This window comes from Diplodia corticola, assembly GCF_001883845.1.
Source record: "Diplodia corticola strain CBS 112549 chromosome Unknown scaffold14, whole genome shotgun sequence".
NCBI lineage: Eukaryota > Fungi > Ascomycota > Dothideomycetes > Botryosphaeriales > Botryosphaeriaceae > Diplodia > Diplodia corticola.
Genome location: NW_017971493.1, coordinates 284,658 through 299,213, shown reverse-complemented (window position 1 = coordinate 299,213; position 14,556 = coordinate 284,658). Strand labels below are relative to the sequence as shown.

General features: G+C 42.0%; 2 protein-coding genes across 2 annotated transcripts; one reads left to right on the top strand and one right to left on the bottom strand.

The window, feature by feature from the left end:
* Positions 1–183: 183 nt before the first annotated feature.
* On the top strand, positions 184–1,212 carry BKCO1_1400099 (uncharacterized protein; the record flags this gene model as incomplete). Its single annotated transcript, XM_020271180.1, has 1 exon — positions 184–1,212. One exon carries the CDS (start codon positions 184–186, stop codon positions 1,210–1,212), a length of 1,029 nt encoding a protein of 342 aa, XP_020132186.1.
* A 492-nt stretch (positions 1,213–1,704) lies between these two features.
* On the bottom strand, positions 1,705–3,071 carry BKCO1_1400098 (nicotinate-nucleotide diphosphorylase; the record flags this gene model as incomplete). The annotated part of the gene is made up of 4 exons (XM_020271179.1): positions 1,705–2,266; positions 2,522–2,662; positions 2,723–2,778; positions 2,901–3,071. The coding sequence occupies 4 exons, from the start codon at positions 3,069–3,071 to the stop codon at positions 1,705–1,707; spliced, it is 930 nt and encodes a 309-aa protein (XP_020132187.1).
* Between the last annotated feature and the right edge of the window lie 11,485 nt (positions 3,072–14,556).

The following is a 14,556-nucleotide window of genomic DNA, read 5'->3' as shown; positions in this document are numbered from 1 at the left end:
GGTAGACGGATCTGCGTGCAGAAGTGAGGCGCACGAGCGCAAACAGGGTCCAGTAGTCCAGGCCCGGTCAGCATAATCGAGAGGCACGCACACGACATATTACTCCAGCTCCGCCCCCTCCCATACCACCATACTCCCATACATCTCCCAAAACAAAGCCGGCTCCTTCCCGGCTCTCTTCAAATGCATGCTTCAGAACCCCCGCCTCGATTGCAGACCAGCTTCGCCCGTTCCGCCGAGCCGCTGCAGATGACAGCATCGCCCAAGCGCAAGCGCGGCCCTTCAGACCCCGCTGTACCGACGACGCAACCCTTCGCACCCCGCCTCGATACATCCGCCCTCCCCGGACACATCGAAGCACGCTGCGCCAGCACCTCCGATCTCCACAGTAGCGCACCCGGCGCATTACTCGCAGCAGTCAACGCCGAGTCCGGCTCCGAAAGCCCGCGCTCGCGAGTCGCAAATCAATTCGAGCGCTTGCAAATCCACAAGGGCGGCGGAGGAGGAGGAAGCGGCGGCGCTGTCCCGGTGATAGACTTCGGTTGCGATGATGCAGGCACCATCGCGACAAAGAAGGCAAAGCACAGCGACAAATATGTCGACAGGCAACAGCTAGCACTGCGGGAGGGAGGAAACCCCTTGTCGCATCCACACGAGCTGAACAGTCCGCCGCCGCAGCCGGTACTGGAGATTGCGGAAACGCCTCAACCCCCAACTGTCCGCTTCGCCGCCACAGCAACGACAATCACAGGGGACGGGGGGGCCCAACCGTCACCGTCTTCCTCGCCCTCCGTAAAACTCTTCTTCTCGACGCGCCGCCCGAACCCGAAGCTACATCGCCGTTCGCAGTCACCTTCGATCCGGACCTACGCTACGTCATCGGGCCCCTCGGCCTCCGCATCGTCATCCTTGGCGCCGCCGCCATCCTCCGACCAGGCCGCGTTGACGTGGCAGGACTCGGAGATCACGGGGCACGAAATCGACCGCGAGTGCGATGACGACGGCTACGGAATTAATGGGCTGGGCTTCCGCCCAACGCACGCCGTCGCCCAGCACCGCGCGCTCAAGCGCCGCCAGCAGCTATTGGAATGGCGCGCGCGCGAGGCGCGAGAGGCGCGGCAGAAGCGGAGCGAAAGGAGGCGGTTGGCTGCGTCAATCGTTCCCGAGAGGAAGGTGGGCGAGGCACAGAAACGTATGGTCAGGTTCGAATGAGGCCTTTTTCTTAGTACGCGGATTTCCCGATGGATCTGGGTCCGATTCTTTTCCCTTTCTCTGTTTGGGTTATGACAAACATGTGGGCTGGCTACTGAAACAACTCGACGGCGTTTCTGCTATTAACAGGGCATCCACTGATCTATGGATGGTGAGATACCACGGCGCGGATCTGGCGTTGTTGTTGCGCTCGTGCTTTTTGGTATTCCTTGATTGCTTGCCCGGCGCCAATTGCTACAGGTACTGCTTCCCGGCAACCGTGCAATGAATCATTGTTGGGATTCTCGTCAGACCGGTTCGATTCTCTGATATCATTTGGAAAAGCTGATTTGAGTGCACGGCATACGTACGCAACGTCCTGTGGGATGCACAGGACGGGAGTGTTACACGAGTTAGAGAATCTCTGGCTACGTTTTACATGCACGCCATGACGGCATGCGATAGGAATGTTCCTTGCAGTAACGGACCCCCCTCCAATCTTTCGTCAAGGGTTCATACATCCACCGTCTCTCCACCCTTCTTGGTCTGCCCCTTCGGCACAATCTTCAGCGAGAAATCCACATGCTTGACGCCCTGGTGTATGCTGCTCGTGCTGACCACATCCACATCGTCGCACACATACGCTTCGACATTCTCCTCGGTCAAGCCGCCACTGACCTCCACCAGCGCCTTGCCCCGGCCCCACTTCTCCTTCAGCTGCCGCGCGCACTTCTTCACGCCATCTCCGGTGAAGTTGTCTAACATGACGACGTCTGCGCCCGCCGCGATGGCCTCGTCCGCCTCTGCGAACGACTGGCACTCGACCTCGACCTTGACGCTAAAGCCACCAGCAGCCTTGGCGGCGTGCACGGCCTTGGTGATGGAGCCCTGGCACGCCCAGATGTGGTTGTCCTTCAGCATCGTCATCGTCGACAGGTCGTGCCGGTGCGCGTCGCACCCACCCACCAGCATGCCGTACTTCTCGACCAGCCGGAAACCGGGGGTCGTTTTGCGCGTGCCAGCGAGCGTGTTGCGGTAGCCGGCGGCGCGCAGAAGGACAAGCAGAGAGGAGGATCTGCGGGTTTTAGAGCCGGTCAGGACGGGGGGGTGGCTTTGTACACGCAAGGAGGGGCAGCTACTGGTTGAAGGGAATGGATGGGCTTGGCTAGGCCGGTGAAGGGAATGGAGCGTCGTTGTATTCCCGTTTAGGCAAGTGGCCTGCAGGGGTGTGTCTGGAGCCCGACATGGGTGACAGTGTGACGATAGTTGAGAGGGAGACTACTTCGTGCGCTGTGAAAGCACGGAACGTATGAAAGTGAGTTTGACTTACTTCGTGGCGATGCCGGAGCATCTTGCCAGAGTGTTGAGGGCGACTCTCTCACCAAGAAGGACCTTCCTGACTGGTCCTCTCACCGTGGCACAGTGTTTTACGGGCTCGAAAGCCTCGCCTTCTTGGATGTGCCATTCCACTCTGAGATGAATATCAGCGATCTATACGACAATCCACCGGCCTAGAGGAAACGATACTCACGTGCAGTCGAGCTGTTTGAAGACCTCGTCAAAGAAAGGCACTCCGGCCAGCACGCCCTGCTCACAATAGTCAACATGCTATTGCAGACGCAAGTCTCAAGACGTCCCGTGCTCTCTGGAAACACTCTGGCCACAGCCTCCCCTGCTCAACGCGGAAAGTTCAGAGAGGCGCAACCGACCTTGCTCTTGCCCAACAACCTCGCCTCCGCCATCTCCTCACCCACCACGAAGCCGCCATAGTCAAGGCTTGGCGTGTCCTCTTCCAGCCATTCCGAGACCTGACGCTTGTAGGTCTGAGGGAGCAAATGCGCAACTCTGCCGTGAGCTGGGGCTCCTTCGGTGAACGACATGACGGCGGTATACTCGGCGACACAGGCTGCGAAAGGATGCCACTGTGTCACGATAATACAGGTGACACAAGCAGAAGGCGGGCGAGGGCCAGCGGGGCGGGATGGGTGTGGGGTTTTGTTGCCCGGGGAAAATCGGACCGGCGGATGCGGATGCCGCCGGACTCGGCACAGGCTGGCCGCGCGAGAATGACGACACCACGGCGCAAATTCCATGCAACCCGCACCAACGGGCGCCGCTGTTGACGCATGAACCTCGCGCAAAGCTCAGGAAAATTGGAGACGCCCTGCAATCTCATCGAATCGTTCCCGGCGCCACTAACGGCTGTCTCAGACCTGGCTCCGTCGCGTCAACCACCATGCCAGAATGCCACCAATTGCAACGTCAACGGCCTCGGCCCATGCTGCTCGAGCTACCAGTGGCGCTTCTTGAAGCAATTAACCATCGTAAGAGGGACCGCCGGGCTTGATATCGACACCTTTCCTTCTGCGCCCAAGAAGTTTACGCGTCTCGAGAAGCTGGAGTTCATCCTATCCTATGTAGATCCACCCTGACATCGCTAGATATGGTCTTTTCAATGCCACAAGCTCCAGAGGAGTTCACCTTCATCGGCCCAACGCCAAGGTGCATCGACGAAATCTTTCTCATGAGGACCGCTGCACCTATGGCATCAGCCATTGCCATATGATGGGTTCATGACATGCACAATCGCCTCCGAGACGCATTGCCGCTGTGACTGCTGTCTGTAGCATGAAGTGTTGCCTCCGCATCAAGGGCAGGATACTTATGCTTATCCCCCGCTGGGGAGGCGGTGTGCGCCGGTGCTCGAATTGCCGGTTGCGATTCCTTGGCTTCTTAGCGCGAACCCGACACGTACGTTATCTCACGGGTCAGCCGCTTCGCACGGGCCTCAATTAGTTATAATAGTACACTAATTAAAGCTAGGCTAAGCCTTTTAGCGTCGTATTATTAGATCGTCCCTCTACGAAGCGTCTAAGTATATTTAGGCCTAACTTTACGTATATCCATTATACCCTAAATCGTTTACTTTAATATTACTTTATAACTACGTTATTATTCGTTAGCGCGTATATCTATAGCGATTCTTTAAAATATAGGCTTTTAACTAGTCTAGAATTAATAGTAATAGCTACGCTAAGTTATATCGATATATAGCCTTAAAGACGTAAAAAGAATACGTAGTTCTATTATACTTACTATACCCTCTACTTTATCGCTCGTATATATAATATAATACTCTAACTATCTCTAAATATATATATTAAGGGTAATAAAGTACTACTAAAATACCTCGTATTATCCGTTTACGTAAAAAAAGGCGTTATTATAGAGTACTTTAGTTAAACCGGAGGTACTATTATTATAGCTTACCCTCGAAATTTATACGTATCTAGCGGAAACCCGAACTACTAAGTAACTACTAAGTAACTACTAAGTAGTATTCCCCTTATTTTTACCCGTAATTACTAGAGAATCTAACTACTAAGTAACTACTAAGTAGTATTTCTCGCTCTAGTCGGTTATAGTAGTCGGAGACTCTAACTTCTAACTAACTACTAAGTAGCGTTTATCGCTATAGTCGATCGTAGTAGTCGGTCGTAGTAGTCGGTCGTAGTAGTCGGTCGCGGTAATTAAAGAATCTAACTACTAAGTAACTACTAAGTAGTATTTCTTAGTACTTCGTCGTAGTAGTTAGCCGTAGTAGTTAGAGAATCTAACTATTAAGTAACTACTAAGTAGTATTTCTTAGTACTTCGTCGTAGTAGTTAGCCGTAGTAGTCGAAGAATCTAACTACTAGCTAACTACTAAGTAGTATTTCTCCGGTTTCGTCTATAGTTATTAGAGACTCTAACTACTAAGTAACTACTAAGTAGTAAGTAGTATTTCTTATAGCGGTAGGGTATTATCTTACCTTCGCCTACTATATCTAAAAAGTAGCTTATAATTACTACCGGCTTAGCTATTAGTATTTTACCTATCGAGGTCTATCTTTCCTTCTTATCTATCGAGGTTTATCTTCCCTTCTCGATAGTAATCGATAATACTATCTCGAGTATAACTAGCGCGACCTCTATATCTACGAAAGAACTTAAGATCTAGCTCTAAAAGATACGGGCGACGATCGTCTTCCCCTCCGCCTTTTATTACTATTCCGCCCGTAGAGGTCTCGCTATCTACCTCGCTCTCTTCTACTAAGGTCTCGCTACTATTAAAGGAGCTTACTATCTCTATCGATATTTTCTATCTCTTCTACCTCGCTCTCTTCCGCTAAGGTCTCGCTACTATTAGAGAAGCTTACTACCTCCGCTAACGTTTTCTATCTCTTCTATCTCGCCCTCTCCCGCTAAGGTCTCGCTACTATCGAAGAAGCTTACTACCTCGGTCGACGTTTTACTTTAGCTTTTATCTCTTATCCGGTTTTTTCGTCTAGTTACGATTAGATTATCCGCTCTTATCTCGAAGCTCTACTAGTAGCTCTTATCTTAAAGCTCTACTAGTAGCTCTTATCTTAAAGCTCTAATAGTAGCTCTTATTTTAAAGCTCTAATAGTAGCTCTTATCTAGAAGCTCTACTAGTAGCTCTTATCTTAAAGCTTTATTAGTAGCTTATATCTTAAGGCTCTATTAGTAGCTTATATTTCTAAGCTCTATCTAGTAACTCTCTTTATCTCGCCTTCTATCGCTATTCCGCCCGTTAAGGTTTCGTTATTCTTTAAGAAGCTTCTTATTTTCGCCGAAGTCTCGCTATCTATCTCGTCTACGGCTTAGCCGGTTTTACCCACGTTTACTAGAGACTCTAACTACTAAGTAACTACTAAGTAGCGGTTTCCTAGGTTTTACCCGCGTTTACCGAAGAGATCTAACTACTAAGTAACTACTAAGTAGTAGTTTTTCTAGTTTTACCCGCGTTTACTAGAGAGGTCTAACTACTAAGTAACTACTAAGTAGTATTATCTCTAGAATCTATATATATTTAGCGGGGAACCTAACTACGAAGACTTACTAATTAACTACTAAGTAGTATTACTCTTAGAGATATACGCCGTAGTAAGAAAAAGAGTAGTAGCGATAATAAGAAACGAAGAAAGTCTAAGTAGTAACGAATAGTATCTATACTATCGTCTCTTAGAAGTTTACTTACTAGTATAATTCTAACGATCTCTTAGCTTCTATTAGATAGGCTATCCGACGTTATAAATAAGGCTAAGCTATACCTCGATCTATAGATTAAGGTTCTTAAGATATATCTTACGCGTATTCTTAGCGGGGGGCGTAGGCCTCGAGAAGAATAAACCCGTATTCTTTAACGCTTAATCTTTAGTTATAGAGATACTATACTCGTCGCGCGTACTAGGTTTAGTAAGAGTATAATCTTTTATACCTTTTTAATCTTAACGGCGAAGATTACTATTTAGATTATTCCGTTAATCTAGCTTAGAAACGAATAACTCGATAGTATCTAGTAGTTAGACGGAATTCGGCCTTATATCGTCGACTTCTAGCGTAAGAACGCTACGTTAATACGCGATATCGCCGCTAGTATATATATATACGTATTATTAAGTTTAGAGTAGGCTATTTAGGACTAGTTCTAACGTATACTAGAGGAGCTAAACGACTATAATAAGATAGATATAGTTACTATTAACGAGTACTATCTTATCTATTAATAGAGTAGATCTACTAATATAGACTCCTCTACTAAGGGCTTCCGACCCGCGTTTCTAGAAATAAACTATTTAAGATTATAGCTTTATAAGAACGTTATCTAGTTTAGATATTTAGCTATATTATATAAAGAGGCTAAAGCGGCGGCCCTCTAGTATAGCGGATTTCGTCCGGTCGGCGAGCGTCTATACTAGATATAAATTATTAAAACGTCTATTAATCGTCTAGATATTACTATTTATATACGCCCTATTTCTTATAGCTAGATTAAGAGTTTCGTATTACTATATTTCCTTCTAGACCCTAGTATTACCCTAGATAAATATACGCTATAGATAATCCCGAAGACGGTCGTCTTTATCGATTCGACTATTACTATTCCGTATATAGTAGCGTTCTTACGGAAGGCCCTTCTATAGAAATATTAGTAGTATTTATACCGAGGGGACGACGAGTATATAGTTACTAATATTATTAAGAAGTATAGTTTTATCGTAGTAGATATCGACCGCCGCCGTAGATATACTAAGTTCTACTAGCCGGGTTCTACTACCCGGATAATAATTACGATAACTTATCTTAGTATAGAAGTTAATATCGTTAATATCGAGCGTATCGTTATATATAATTTCCCTCTAGAAAGAGATATTAGCGACGTATAGTAAAGACTAGGGCGTAGTAGAAGAGAAGAGAGTCGAACTAGTTTATATATTATCTTTCTATCGTATTAGGTCTTCGATAGTAAGGGGCGGGACGGGCGATATATAGCTAATAGAAAGCGTAGTCCTCTTAAACGAAGTAGTACGATTAGAAGAATACTACCGGCCGATTATAGGCGAATACGAAATTAAAGAAGTCGATTAAATACCGTCGCTACGCCGGGCGATACGGGCGAAGAAATACTAAGCGTATACTTATTAGAAATATCCGCCTTAGATAGAGAGAGTCTTATAGACGATAGTAGTAGTAGCGATCTTCGACGTATCTAGCCGGCTAACGCGGTAGTCTAACGAGCGAATCTACTAGCTACTTAGAAAGAAATAGCGAATAATAGCTATTATCGTCGTACGTTCTTAGTATATTTTAGGGAGATTCTACTACGGCCGGACGAGTCGAATATAGTAGCTCCTCCCGAACGGTATTATAATAGATATAATTTATTATTAAGTCTAATCTTTATAGCCGCGCCGTCGTTTATAGTATCGGCTATAGCTCTAAAGATAAATACTCGTATAGAGTTCGCGTTAAGTCTTATTAATCGATAGATAGTAGATCGAGGGCGGATACTAGTATTAAATTCTCGATTTCCTATACCTTCTTCGTATTATATATCTAGGGACTATCGTTAGTAACTCGTATATCTATTCGCTAGTATTAAAGGGGGTAAGTTTTAGAAGTCTCTAACTATAAAGACTATTTCTAAGAATATACCGCTATTAAGGGACTGGAAATATCGAGATAACGATATAGATATATTAATAGAGCTTATTTAGTCTACCCTCGTCTATATCGACGCCGAGTTTACTTAACGTCGGCTAAAGAGGGTATAAGAGAAGAAGGATAAAGCGAAGAAACTTACTTTATCGATAAACGGCGGTACGCGTAAAAGTATATAAACTACCCGAGACTAGAGCCTTAACGATAGCCTTATACGGTAGGCGATAATAAGGCGGGTATAGATATCTATAAGATAAGCGTAATTAAAGAAGCGTATAGAAGTATCGATATCGTAGCCCGTCGATATATAATATTTAACTATTATTTTCGACTTATAAGACGTCGTATTAGATATCTAACTAACGGATACGAGCGTCTAAGCTATAGACTCTTAGAATATCGTACTAGACTTATAGCCGGGGGTATTAGAGATAGGCGGTAACGGCGGCTACGATAAATATATACTAACTAATAGACTACTATCGACGATATCGACGCCGTCGCGGCGTTTAGATAAACGGCCCCCGTTAGTTAAGAAGTATACGAATATTTAGACGCTAATCTATCTATCTATATCTACTACGTTAGTATCTTCGCTATTAATACTATTATAACGTCTAAGTAAGCGAAGATAGCTAGAGATACCCTAATAACCTACGCGGACTAAGAAGTATATAAATACTAATAGGCTTAGATTAATCTTTATACTAACTTCGTTAAGCGGACGTATACGCCGTACTACTCTAAAGAAAAAAGAGAACTTTAGAGCGTTCGAATAGTAGTATTATTATATATAGTCGGCTACGATAAACGCTTAGTCGTTAAGATAATATAAGCTAGTTATATATTTAGTTTATTCTTCTATTTTTACGTGACGTTAGCTAAGATTTAAACTACTAAGAAAGTACTAAGAAACTACTAAGTACGGGTCTTCGTATTTTATATATAGTATATAGAGAAGAATATTCGGTTAATTCGAAGAATCTAACTACTAAGTAACTACTAATCTAACTACTAAGTATCTACTAGATACTACTAGTACCGACTCTCTAGATTTAGTATATATTTTATAGAAAATCTAAAGTAAGGTATAGCGCTATCGTAAAGTAAGACTAGCTATCTAGGCGCTATTCGGCTAAACTTCGGTTAGCTAGCGTAGTCGCGCTTTAGAAATATCTATAACTTACTTATCTTTTTCTCTTCTTTCTTCTTTACCTAATAGTAACCGTAGTAGTAGTAGAAGTAGTAATAGTAGTAGTAACCGTAATAGTAATAGTAGTAATAATAATAATAATAATAATAATAATAGTAATAGTAGTAGCTATATCCCGCCCGCCCGCTATTTAGTTACGGTTTTATCGTCCGTACGTCTCGCTTAACGCGAGTCGTATAGGCGACGAGACCCGTTATATATATTACGAAATTTTATAGTTTAGCCGCTATCGCCGCCCGCTTATCGCCCGCCTATAAGAATATACTAATTAAATTAATTAAACTATCGATATTACTTATCGTATCTATAGCCGCCTACGCTAGTAGTAGTAGTAATAATAGTAGTACTAGTAGTAGTAGTAGTAATAGTACTAATAGTAATAGTAGTAGTAGTAGTAGTAGTAGTAGAAGTAGTAGTAATAGTAATAGTAGTAGTAGTAGAAGGACGATAGAATATCTCTATCTATAATTATATTTAACTAAGATAACGACGGCGCCGAGTAGAAGCCCGCTAGTAATCTAGATAGAGTTATTCCGAAGCCGAAGCTATAGAAGTAGTAGTAAGATCTTCTTAATATAGACTAATATAAGATACGATACTAATAGTCGATATAGATAGTAACCGTAGTAGTAATAATAGTAATAGTAGTAATATCTATAAGTAAATATTATAATATACGTTAAGATAATATAATTAATATACTATATAGGCCCGCCCGCGCGATCTCGGCCCCCTTCTTTCTTAGTATCTTTCTTCTTCCGGCGCCCGCTACTTCGGCTACTTTAGTAGCTCTAGTTCTTTCTTCGTTATAGAATATACCGGCGTAGCCCGCCTCGTAAGTCTATATTCTAGTTAGTATTTATACCTTAGCTAATATATAGTTATAGCGTAGTATCTACCGGTACCTATAACTACGTAAGGCGTAGTTTAGTAGCTATTACTAACTAGCCGCGCGTAGCGTATAGATTACCGGCGAAAGCCGCTAGAGCGGCCTCGCCCTACGTAGCGACTACTATTAAGAAGTAGTAGTTAGAATTAGACTACTTCGCTTCGGCGGGAAGTAGCCGTAATTTCTCGGCGAATATATTCTATATAGAACGTATTATAGAGACTACGTTAAATAGATAGCTCTTTAGAGAGGACCGCTACTCGCTCTATTAATAGAACGATCTAGAGTATTAGGTATATTCGAAAGATATATCTAACTATATCTTTAAGATTAGAGACGCTTATACCTAGTATCGTACGACTTCTTAGAGGAAAGCGTATTCGAAGTCGATACGTAAAAAAAATCCGCGTAAGTTTACCCGTAAGTACTCTAGTTTAAAAGAACTAGATAGTTCTACCTAAAAACTACCGTTTAAGGGCGACGATTCGGGTTTTAGCTCTAGCGAGATAGATATAGCGGTCTAATCTATACGGGCTCGGGCTACGTCGGTACGGGTAGAAGTAATAGTAGTAGTAGTAGTAATAGTAGTAGTAGTAATAGTAGTAGAAATAGTAGTAGTAGTAATAGAAGTAGTAATAATAATAATAATAACGATAACGAAGACGATAACGACGATAACGACGACGAAGACGATAGTAGTAATAGCGATAATAATAGTAATAGAAAAATTAAAATTAATTCTTTACGACTATATATATAATACTTTATAATATATACCGATAATCTTAGATATACGCGATATACGAATCTACGAAGTATTAGATCTCTTATACCTATAATAATTTAAGAGAATATACTATTCTTTAGACCTTAGTAGTTACTTAGTAGTTATCGATCTCGGTACCGCGATATATACTATAGGGAATATACGGCTTAGTAGTTACTTAGTAGATATAATTCTCGGCTATATATACTAAGTTCGCGGAGAATATATAGCCGAATAAATCTTAGTAGATACTTAATAGTTATAGTTCCCGACTAGGTATAATAATACGCGGAGAATATATAGCCGAATAAATCTTAGTAGTTACTTAGTAGTTATAGTTTCTAACTATATATACTAATCCGCGAAGAATATATAGTATAGTATATCTTAGTAGTTACTTAGTAGTTATAGCTCGAGACTTACGTTCGAGCTATATATCGTTATTTATATATAGATTAATAGTTAGGTCGTCGATAATATTAATCTCGTCTTCTACGTTTACTTTTAGGTTAATATAACTTTCGTCTAGATCGATAAGTCGCGTAAGTCTAGCCGACCCCGGCTAGTCTACGTATAGTTAGTTAAACTAAATAACCTTCTCTTCTAACTATATAAAACCCGTAAGAAATACTATAAAAATTTATAGCCGCGTCTCGTATACGCTTCGTATACGAGATCTATAGAAGTTATATACTAGTTACGTAACTCTCGCTTAGCTATATATAAAAGCCCTTTAGCCTACGGGCGAAGACCGAATTTCTTAAGAATTCGTTTATTAATTATAAGCTCTCTTCTTATATCTATCTTAAGCTCTCTATTCGTATCTTATATCTTATATTCGAATCCTTCTCTTTAAATAGCCGGTTTAGAATACCTTCTAAGCGAACTCTTTTTTCTATACGCGACGCGTATACGTCGCGTATTAAAAACGCTATAGTCGTATAAAACTTCTTAACCGGGTCGGACTATCCGACTTCTAGCGAATTAGACGATAACGCTAACGAGATATTTCTAATATCTACCGCTATAAAAGAACCCCTCTCTATAACGATTACGCCTAAAGACGTTATTACGAATCTAAAGACTAAAATCTATAGACTCTTTATAATAATCTCGATCTCCTCGACTTAAATTATCGAATTAAACGCTTTAATTAAGGGTCTATAGAAACGTATTAAAATACTCTCTTAGCTAAGCGTATCCGAAACGTATACTCCTCGTATATATCTCGACTTCGAAGCGCGAAAGGCGATTTAGCGAGAAAAGAACGTTCCTAAACTATAAACCGCGACCTAGTACTATTTCGATAAGTAGATTAACGAGTTAAATAATAAGTTTAATATACTTAATCTATAAGACTAGAATATCGAGAAGTAGACTTACTAGGCCCTCTAGAGCCTCGCGAAGTATAAAGTAATCGCCTAGTACGTCTACTAACGCCTAAATAAATTTATAATCTAAAGAGAGCTTCTCTTTAAGGAGTTTAAAGTAATTATTTAAGATTAAGTAAGGAACTTTACCTTATAGCGGTATAAGAATACGGTTATATTCTATCGCTTTTTAATAAAGCCTAGTACGTCGTATTAGAAGTACCGCGCCCGTATAGAAAGCCTATATAAATAGCTTCTATACGCGGTAGCTAATAAGAATCTTCTTATTAATTTCTTCTTTACGAACCTTCTAGAGATCTATCGTAAAGAACTTCTTAAACACCCTACGATAAAGACTATTAGAGGGGTTAAAAAACTCTACGACTTAATTATTAGCCTTAAGTAGACGCTCGGCTTAGTTAAGATAGCGTAGACGGAGGAATAATAGCGCTAGAGCGTAGGCTATAAACGCCCGCGTTCGATCTACTTTATCGATAGTAGGCGAGGTCGGTCGAGAAACTTAAGCCGATATAAGCCGCCTCGCTAAGAAGACTTCTAGAAGTCGACTTATAGATAAGATATAGGCGCTTCGTATACGAAGCGTAACTCGGGCTTCTACCGGTTTAATAAGAACCCGGCTAGTAACTAACCCCCTTCTAGAGCTAATAGCTCGAAGAACGATAAGATCTTAAAAAAAGAATAGTTCTAGTAGCGGCTCTAAGCCGCCTATCTCTAGAACTAGTCGACTAAGGCTTAACCGGATAAATCGTTATAAACGTTCTTCTAGAGTCGCTAGAAGAGCTAGTAGCTTTAAAAATCCTCTTAGATTTAGAAAGCGATATAAATCTTATTAGATAAGATTTAATAAGTATCTATCGCGTACTTTTCTCGTATATTAAGCGTACGCTCCGCGTATAGTTCTTAAATAGCTACTCTATAACTATATAGAACTTCTATAGACTTACCCTTCGGGCTAAAGACGGGATAGGCGTTAAGCGAACTATTAAACCGCGCCTATTTTAGAGCGCGTTCTTTAAGGGTTACGACCTAATTCTCGGCCTAGACTAGTTAAAAGTAGCCGATCTTATCGCCCGCTTTAGTACGAATACTCTTAAATAGAATAATCTATACTAAGACTATATTAAGCTTATCTTTACGATATAATTCGCTAGTTAACTAGCCTTAGACGATCCCGTCTACTAGATTAATCTAGAAGATAAGATTTCTAGTTAGAACTAGCCTCTATTAACGTAGAGAGGCGAAGATTATAACTCTACGTATTATTCGCGACGTACTAGCGCCGCGTATACGTAATATATATACTTCGTATCGAAAGCGTAGGGTAATTTTATTCTTATAGCCGTAACGGTTACCGCGCTATAAGAAGAACTTTTAAGTTAATACTAAGACTTTATAAATATTATATCGAACGAACTAGCCGGTAAGCTAGCCTAGAACTCCGAATATAACTATACGATTAATCTAGAGGACGGTAAGTCGCCGCCCTAGATATCTATCTATAACCTCTCGCTAAGAGAGCTATAGATTCTATAAAAATATCTTAATAAGGCGCTTAAGAAGGGCTAGATTCGGCCTAGTAAGTCTTCTACTAGCGTACTAATTCTCTTCGTCTCTAAGCCTAACGGGACTATACGATTATATATCGATTATCGAAGGCTAAATCGGGTTACGATTAAGAATTAATACCCGCTTTCCCTTATTAACGAACTATTAAACCGTATATCTTACGCGAAGATTTTTACGAAGCTAGACTTACGTAACGCCTATTATAGACTTTATATTCGTAAGGGCGACGAGTAGAAGACGGCCTTTAAGATAAGATATAGCCTATTTAAGTATCTTATTATACTCTTCGGCCTAGCTAACGCGCTAGCTACGTTTTAGAGCTATATTAATAAAGCTCTTAGAAGCCTCGTAGATACTATCTACGTCGTATATTTAGATAATATCTTAATCTACTCTTAAAACGAGAAAGATTACGTTTAATACGTTTAGTAGATGCTTTAGCGCCTCTAGAACTAGAGCTTATATATTAAGATATTAAAGTATACCTTCTATACGACCTACGCGGAGTTTTTAGAGTTTATCGTAACGTCTAGCG